This window comes from Pteropus alecto, unplaced genomic scaffold, assembly GCF_000325575.1.
Source record: "Pteropus alecto unplaced genomic scaffold, ASM32557v1 scaffold44, whole genome shotgun sequence".
In the NCBI taxonomy this organism is placed as follows: Eukaryota; Metazoa; Chordata; class Mammalia; order Chiroptera; family Pteropodidae; genus Pteropus; species Pteropus alecto.
The window spans coordinates 8438787-8447076 of NW_006436812.1; the positions used below are offsets into that span (position 1 = coordinate 8438787).

The 8290-nt window shown below is 54.8% G+C and overlaps 1 protein-coding gene across 3 annotated transcripts; it reads right to left on the minus strand.

Annotated features, from left to right (window-relative positions):
- Nucleotides 1-370: 370 nt before the first annotated feature.
- ALDOA (aldolase, fructose-bisphosphate A) lies at nt 371-5794 on the minus strand. Of its 3 annotated transcripts, XM_015591160.1 has the most exons (10): nt 4347-4591; nt 3266-3419; nt 2941-3067; nt 2644-2855; nt 2106-2160; nt 1815-1975; nt 1379-1462; nt 1106-1280; nt 757-956; nt 371-668 (listed from the first exon to the last, which is right to left on the minus strand). In XM_015591160.1, the coding sequence occupies exons 2-10, from the start codon at nt 3404-3406 to the stop codon at nt 573-575; spliced, it is 1251 nt and encodes a 416-aa protein (XP_015446646.1). In that variant the 5' UTR covers nt 3407-3419; nt 4347-4591; the 3' UTR covers nt 371-572. The 3 variants fall into 3 exon arrangements, with proteins under 3 accessions (XP_015446646.1, XP_024904088.1, XP_006914150.1); XM_025048320.1 differs by lacking the exons at nt 3266-3419; nt 4347-4591 and adding an exon at nt 5713-5794; XM_006914088.2 differs by lacking the exon at nt 3266-3419.
- Nucleotides 5795-8290: the final 2496 nt, after the last annotated feature.

Here is an 8290-nt window from a genome sequence, read left to right on the forward strand (position 1 = left end):
GACACAAGAAATCTTGGCTTTTGTCAGTGCGTTTTTGTCACAGGGGCCTTCTGCACCCGTGAGTTCTGGGCCTAAAAGTGAGGCTGAGCCTGTAGCCTCCTAAGACTAGCAGTTACATACATACTCCCCAACTATGAGCCTTATCTGATGCTGTTGGCAGGAGTCATCCTTGGTGGTTCAAAGAAAATGTCACAAGCTCTCCTCTCGAAGCCCTGGGCAATTATAAAAAGAAATAGGAAGGTCCTACCCCATCCCTTTTACCTTTTTCCTGTCCAAGAAGAAAGAACATAAAACAAGGGCTCTTTCTTCTGGGCTCTGCCACTTCCTCAGACCCTCCCCTGGCCAGATACTATAGACACAGACAACAAACTCCCCCTTAAATAGTTGTTTATTGGCAGTGGGCTGGAAAGGGCGATGGAGTTAGCATTCACAGACAACACCACGCACCAATGTCACAAGGGAGGTAAGAGTGATGGGAAAGAGGAGCCTGGAGCCCCGGATGAGGCCCCCTCTTCAGGTGTGTGGAAGCGGGCAGGACCTGGAGTGTTGAGGCGGCCTTGGAACACCTCCGCTTAGTAGGCATGGTTAGATATGAAGAGGGACTGGCTGGCTGCAGCCCCGGCCTGACCACTTGGGGTGTACTTTCCTTGGCAGGCAAGGCTGTTGGCCTAAGAGGGAGAGGAGCCAGAGTGAGAAGTTCTGTTCTCAGAATGCCGTCCACCCCAGCACTCTGCCTGCCTCCCGCCCCATCCTCACCAGTGCTCGCTTGACATATTCCTCCTGGGCAGCCTTCAGGTTCTCCTTCTTTCCACCCCAGGCCTTCAGGGCAGAGGCCTGCAGGGCTCGGCCATAGGAAAAGGTCAGGGCCCAAGGCTTCAGCAGGGGGCACTTGTTGATTGCATTGAGGTTGATGGATGCCTCCTCCTCACTCTGACCTCCAGATAAGAAGGTGATCCCTGTAAAACAAGGGGTGAAATGTGAAGAGGAGTCATAGTCAGAGACCAGTAGGAGTCCCTAGCAGCTGACCTGGAAAGCAGACCAATGGGCATAAGGATTATGGGTATAGTTTGTCTCCCAGAGGGCAAAATGAGGGCTTGGGGTTTACCAGTGACAGCAGGGGGCACTGTGCGGCGCAGCGCTGTGACAGTTGCCATGGCAATCTCCTCGTTAGAAAATTTCTGGGTGCAGGCATGGCCTGGGGTGACCATATTAGGCTTCAGCAAGGTGCCTTCCAGGTAGATGTGATGGTCACTCAGAGCCTTGTAGACAGCAGCCAGCACCTAGAGCAGGGCAGGACCAAAGTGAGATGAAGTACGGGAACAGGCGTCAGACCCAGCTGCCTAGCCCACCGCACTGCCCAGGCATGCAGGCAACCTACCTTTTCAGTTACATACTGACAGCGCTTCAGGTCGTGGTCCCCATCAGGGAGGATCTCAGGCTCCACGATGGGCACAATGCCATTCTATGGGGTGAGGGATAGGGTAGCCATGAGGCCTCCTAACCCAGAGCCTTACTGACAGCTCTCCACAGACATTAGCCAAGGTCTTATATCCATAAAGACAGAGAAACTCATGGTTTCAAAGCCCTCAGCTTTGTAGGGCTGTCGGATCTCCTCAGATCTACCCACAAACCCTGTCCTGCCCTTCTGTTCAGAGTCTTCGAATGTCCTCTACAGGCCCAAGCCTAATGCCTGGTGAGGATCTGGAATGGCTGCTTTGGGGGAGGCAGAAATCTTGGCAGATGGGTGGCAGGCTACCTGATACTCTGGAACCAGCTGAGGTGGGAGCTGGCCTGAAAGGGACACGCAGGCCTACCTGCTGGCAGATGCTGGCATAACGGGCCAAAACATTGGCATTTTCCATGATGGCAAGGGCTGAGGGAGTGTGTTCCCCAATCTTCAGCACACAGCGCCACTTGGCAAAGTCAGCTCCATCCTTCTTGTACTGAGCACAGCGCTCAGACAGCCCATCCAATCCTGGAGAGAAGATGGAAAAGTCATGGCATGGCAAAGGAGGCGGCAGGTGGTACCCCCTCATCCTGAGCACCGAGAGGGGCACCAACCTGAGTGGGTTGGTCAATATGGCAAGAAGCCAAACAGTTCTCACCTTGGGTGGTAGTCTCGCCATTTGTTCCTGCCAGGGGTACCACACCCTTGTCTACCTGTTGGGGTTGGTCAACAACATAAAACAGAGGTCACTAGGACCTCTAGGGCCCTTTTCTCCTCTAGGGCCCCACTCCGCCCCCAACTTTACTTAATCTCTCAAGCTGCATCTCTTGTTCTGCAAATGTTTTCACTTAGTTACAGTATCTGATCCTGTCAGACAGACTACATGGGGATACTATTTGACAGAGAGCCTGGGCTCCTACCACTTCCTAATTCTGTGAGCAAAACACTTTGCTGCCTTGAGCTTCTGGTTTTTCATCTGTACAAAGAGGGTAATACCTTGCTCTTACAACTTCAAGGATTAAAAATGCCAAGGAGGACCCACAGTTCCGACCTTTCCTTACACGTGATCTGGGGCAGACTCTAGGTGCCCAAGTCTCCTGGCACCTAGCCCAGTGTTCAAACCAGAGCCTATTACTCTGGATTTCCTTCTTGTGGACCAATCTCAAATCTCACATCATGAGGCCCAGCCTCCTCACCTTGATGCCCACAACACCGCCCTTGGATTTGATAACTTGGGGGAAGGGACGCCCATCATCTGCCTTCTGATAAAGCGTCTCATGGAAGAGGATGACACCCCCAATGCAGGGATTCACACGGTCATCGGCAGTCAGCAGCAGCTGGCGGTAGAAGCGACGGTTCTCCTCGGTGTTCTCAGTGCCAATGGACTGCAGCCGCTTGGCAATGCTCCCTGGAAGGGACCATCACATGGTAATAAAGGGATCAGCCTGTCACCCCCAACCCTGGGCCTTCCTCCTACTGTGTCCTGTCCATACCAGTGGACTCATCTGCAGCCAAGATGCCTTTGCCCGGAGCCACAATGCGGTGAGCAATGTCAGACAGCTCTTTCTTCTGCTCCGGGGTCAGCGCTGGGTATTGGTAGGGCATGGTGCCTGTCAGTTCCTGGGCAAAGGAAACAGAGCGGAGAGGACCAGTTTGCTAGGTCTTTCTGTGGTCTCCCAGTGAGCAGGGCCCCTTACCTGGAGGTCAGGGCAAATGTTCCCTACCTCCTCTGCCCCACACCCAGTAGGTCTTAGATCATTTCCTGTCCCCAGCTCTCCCCTACACCCGACTTCCCTAAACTAGGCCTGCCTCTTGTACCTTTCCTAACTCTGTTTGTTGCTGGGTGTTGCCCAGCTGAGGGTGGGGTTGCATACTGGCATCTGGGGTAAAGGAATAGGCCAGAGCCATGGACAGATGGCTCATGTAGAAGCTGGACCCTTCTGGCTTGCGCCTTGCCATGGGGTCACCTTGCCTAGAAGCAAAATTGAACCAAAGTATTTTAGAATTTAGAGGTCATGCATAAGGCGAAGGGCCCAACCCCCTCATTTGAAAGGACCGAGAGAAGGGAAAGGTCTTTGCTTTAAGTCACACAGCAACCCAAGGGCCAGAACTGAGATAAGAACCCAGATCTTCTGACTGCCACTGAGGTGTCCCTTCCAATCCACCCAAGATCCCAGAGCTGGGACAGGCATCAACACCTCAAGGACATCCCAAGGTCAGGCGTTTGGAAAAGGGTGTTAAGGAAATGGTGGGAGGTAATCAGAAGCCTAGGAAAGGGCAGCAGAGGAAGCCCTGCCTGAGGTGGAAGGGGGTGAGGTCTGTGGATCTCACTGCTCATGAAGGGTAAAGAGAGTGGAGGAGAGGCAAGCGCCCCACCCCTTCCCTAAAAAAGGCTCCTGTCTGCTCGCAGGGCTGCAGCTGTTCCAGGCTCAGAATCAAGGTCATCCGATAAGGAAAGATAAAAAAAAGTGTTAATAGGGCATCAGGCGCTGCCAAGGAGACTCCCCTCCTCTCCAGGGGCGCCAGTCTCCCGGGGTAGGGGCCAACCACATGCTTTCAGGAACCCAGAGGTAGTATATGAGTCGGCTCCCAAACCCTCGCTGCCTCGGGGCCAGTATCCTTTGCACCAGGGGTCCCAGCCAGAAAATGGGAGGGGGAATGGCCCTTCATCTCGCATGCTTCCTCCCCCGCCGTGACTCAGCGCGCAGAGCCGCCGCATTGCGCAGTAAACCGAGGGAGCTCTAACTGGAGAGGATTGGGGAGCCTGGGCTGGGAGCGCGTATGTATGTGGTGATGGTGTGTGTATGGGGGGAGGCTCCGTGCTGACGCCCGACCCGCCACGGCCTACAGGATCTTTCTCCACGGTCCCTGACCTTCGCACGTGGCGAAGGGCGCTCACCTGGCAGAGTAGAGGGGCTGGTTTGCCCGGTGCAGCGGTGGAGGGCAGCGGGCTGGCGAGTGGACTGAGGGAGCGAACGCAGCGGTCGTCACCAGCACCCCGGTTCTGCGGCGCGTTCCAAGCGGAACGCGGCCTATTCAGCTCCCGAGGGGGCGGCACAGGGGGCGGGAAGGAGGCGGTATCAAGCCATATAAGGGCAGAGCTCCGCCCTCTGCCGGGTTTTTTTCCTTTACTGGAGCCCGAGGCGTCCTGGTGTCCAATTGCAGGCGATGAATTGTGGGAGCGGCCGCCCCCGAAAGGCGAAGCCGGTAGGCGGCTCTTGGGCGGGGACAGTGCAGCCAGCACGCGAGCCCTCCCCCATCCCCTTAGGACGTGACTCTGACCACATCCCGCGGTCCCGGCCCTCCCTCTCTTCTCCGCCTGGCGCGCTGAGGCTCGGTGACTCAGCCGGTTTCTGGCACCGGAGATGGGCGGGGGAGGGGGTATAGGAGCCCGAGAAGATGGAGGCTCAGCGTCCCCTCTCAGGCCCGGCCCACCCCAGTTTCCGGCCTGCGCTGATGCAGTGTGAGTCTTTGCCACCGAACCTAGAGCTTAACCTCCGCCGGCCTCGCCCGCAGCCTGGACTTGCGGGCTCTGGAGCGCGGGGCCGCTCCTCCCTGGGTCACTAGCCCAGGCATAAGCGGTGGGAGAAAGGGCGGTGAGTGGACGTACAGCAAGAGCAAGGAAGCAGCTGGGATGGCAGGGGGCAGTGGTTCTGGGAGTCCCACCCAGGCGGGTGTGTCCCCCATGCTCCGGGGGCCTCTAGAGCCAGCCTTGCCCGTGCTCCGCCCCGGGCTGGACTGCCTGAAGTTCGGCCGCCTCGCAAAGCCGGACCACGCGGAAAGTGGCCGGCCGCGCTCGGCGCAAGCAAGTCTGGGGATGGGAGGCCAGAGTCCCTGCTAAACGTTTCACTTGTACCTGACATCCCACTCCAGAATAAAATCTGGCTGCCAGCTGGTCCTCCTCCCCCAGACAAGGTCTCCCCTTCTAATCCGGACGCCTTTGGCCCAACCCCACCCCCGCTCGGTCCTACTGGCGCCCACCTGAGGAGGCCGAAGGAGCGGGCAGAGCCTGGTCAGCAGCGAGTGAGCCACGCCACACCCGGCTGGGTTATAAAGCAGTTTCCACCCTCCCCCCAACCAATGTCCCCAACCTTCTCCAGTGACTCTTGCCCTTTCCACGCCACGGATCCCCTGGCAAGGACCTATATTTAGGGAAACCTGAAGCCCCTGGCATTCACGCCAGCGTGGGGCCTAAAGTGAGGGGAGAGAGGGAGCTGTGGGCCTGCCCTATTTTGAGGGTCAGGGGAGGCTCCCTGCTCACTCACCTGTGCTTCAGAGTAAATTTCTTCCTTGAAAATCCAGACTGAGGCCCTCAAACTGTTGTCAAGAGAAATACATCTTTGGACAGAGATCTGTGGAGAAAGAGGGGAGAGAAAGGGGACTCAGCCCATGTGGCCTCCCCTGCCTCCTCTGATCCTTTCCCTGACTGGGCTCTGATGGGGGCTGTTATGATTCTCCGGAGCCTATTTCTTTCGAGGGAGAGCGGATGCAGGCACTACACTCACATCTCAAAATAACCAAGAACGAGCCCGATCCTGTCTGATCTTGGAAGTTAAGCAGGGTTGTGCCTGGTTAGTACTTGGATGGAAGACCACCTAGGAAGACCAGGTGCTGTAGGCATAAAAAATAAGGGATTGTAAACTGTCAAGGTCTTTGTAATCTGTGAGGTCAACCAAGGGTTGCCTCGCCTAAAAAATAAAAAAAATAAATAAATTACCAACCAACCAACCAACCAAGAACCCATGGACCAAGTGTGCTGAGGTGCCCCTATATCCTGATGCTCAAGGCCCAAGTTCCTCCCATAATGCTGTCTGGTGAGCAGTATCCCCACCCTCACCTTCAAACATGAGTTTACTTGGGGAAGGGAAGAAGGGGCACCTGTCAGAGCACTAGTCCCTCTCCCTTCTGGCCCTACAAAGGGGCTGCAGTCCAGCCGGCCAAGGGCTCTTTGAGTCCTGCTCTGCCAGGAGCCAAGCTCTCTCCACAGCTGGTTCCCAGGCCAGTGAGTTGGGCTGGCCACTTGTGGTTCTAGTGGCCTGGAGAAAGGTGTCCTGAGGCCCCTCAGGGAAGAGGGCATGTGAGCCCTGGGGGCTGGCCGCTCCCCAGAGGGCAGGGACTTTGGATCCTCATCGGAGCTTGATCTCAAAGCAGAGACAGTTGAGGCTCTGGCAGTCAGGAAGTTGGCACGCGCAGGCACAGTCGCAGAGTGGGCAGCAACTAGGGCAGCGAGGGGCCCAACCCTGAGGGAGAAAAGAAAAGAGGTGGGCAGGAGGAAGGGAGACCAGAACTTGAAGCTGGTACCCTCTTGAGGGAGAAGGGAACAAGCCCAGAAAGGCCCGTGTGCCTAGTGGAACAGAGTACCATCCACTATTCCTGATGAACAAATCAATTCCCTGTGCTGTTGAGAAATCAGCAAGGAGGTAATGTTCCAAACAACTGAGTTCAGGATCTGGAAGAAATTATTCAGGCGGTTCTCTCTTTCTTCCATTTTATGAGCAAGGAGACTGGAGGACCAGAGAACAACTGGCCTGGTCCCATGCTAGAATTTGGGTGTCCCAATGTTCACCTCAGTGATGGTTCTACCGCATCACTGCCCCATGCAATTAAAAGTCAACAGACAGGGAAAGTAAACATACATTTTCTGTCCATGATGAAAATAATTTGCCGGTTTTGTGGATTTCTTGACATGAGACCAAACTGCAGGATCTCATTCATCATTCATTTCTGAGCACCTATTCTGATCAAGGCACAGTCTGCATTTATGCATGGATTTTTTAAATCTTTCTAGTTTTCTTTGAAAATGGTAATTTGCATATTTAAAAAATTTTAATGTCCTCAAAAGAATTACATCTATTTTAATGATCAGAACCTTGAGTAGGGCGCCTCTTTAACAAGTAGGAAGTGGAGGCTCAGAGAAGGGAGTGACTGCCTGAAAGAATGAGAAATACAACTAGAGAATGCTGCTGCGAGGGACCTGCCTGTCTGCTTCCAGTCCCGAGATCCCCCTCAACCCCACTGCCTCCCAGCACCAGGAATGGCAGCTTCTTTCTGGGTCTGCAGGGGCAGGGACAGTTCACCACATGTCTCCACTGAGTTAGCATGGGGACTCAGGCTCAGCAATGAATGTTGAATGAATAGATGAACCAAAGCACATCATTTTTCCCTCTTTAAGCAAAGAAGAGAAAAGGGCTTCGCAGTTCCCAGGGGAAACAGAAGGTCTGCCTCTTAGGGAATAGGAACAGCATGTCCTTAGAGACAGGAAGGGAGAACAGCCTACTCCAACCCACTCCTCTCCTGCCCTGGGACTAGGGCAGAGATGATCTGAGACTGCTTCAGGCATGGACTGGAGTCAGGCCAAGTGGCTGGAGTGGGACATGCCCAGGATATGTGACAGAAGATTGGCTCCTTGAGGCCTGAGGCAGAGCTAGTGACAGTCACAGTTGCACAGCTCAGACACCGGGCCAAGCCAAGAATAGGGGAATGACCTTTTGAGCAGCTGAGGTTTCTGGGGTGCAGTGTCAGATGACTGGTGAGATCAGATAGCACTAGGGGCTCCAATGAGGGGAGGGGATCTAGCGGCTGCAGAGAAAGGGGTGTGAATTGGGCTGGAGCTACTGCCAACAGAAGTGGCTCTCAAGGAGGAGACTAGACATGGTAGAAGGGAGAGAGAACAAAGTGGTTTCCTTCCGTTGAATGAGGGTGTGGTTTGGAGTCTCTGGAGAGTCCCAGTTTGGGAATGAAGTGGGTTCTGTGGGTTTTGGGAGGACCACACTGTGCCCAGAATTGGTGGCTGAGAAAGACTCCTTTGCCTTCACTTCAGAGAAGGTATTAAAAGCATTTCTT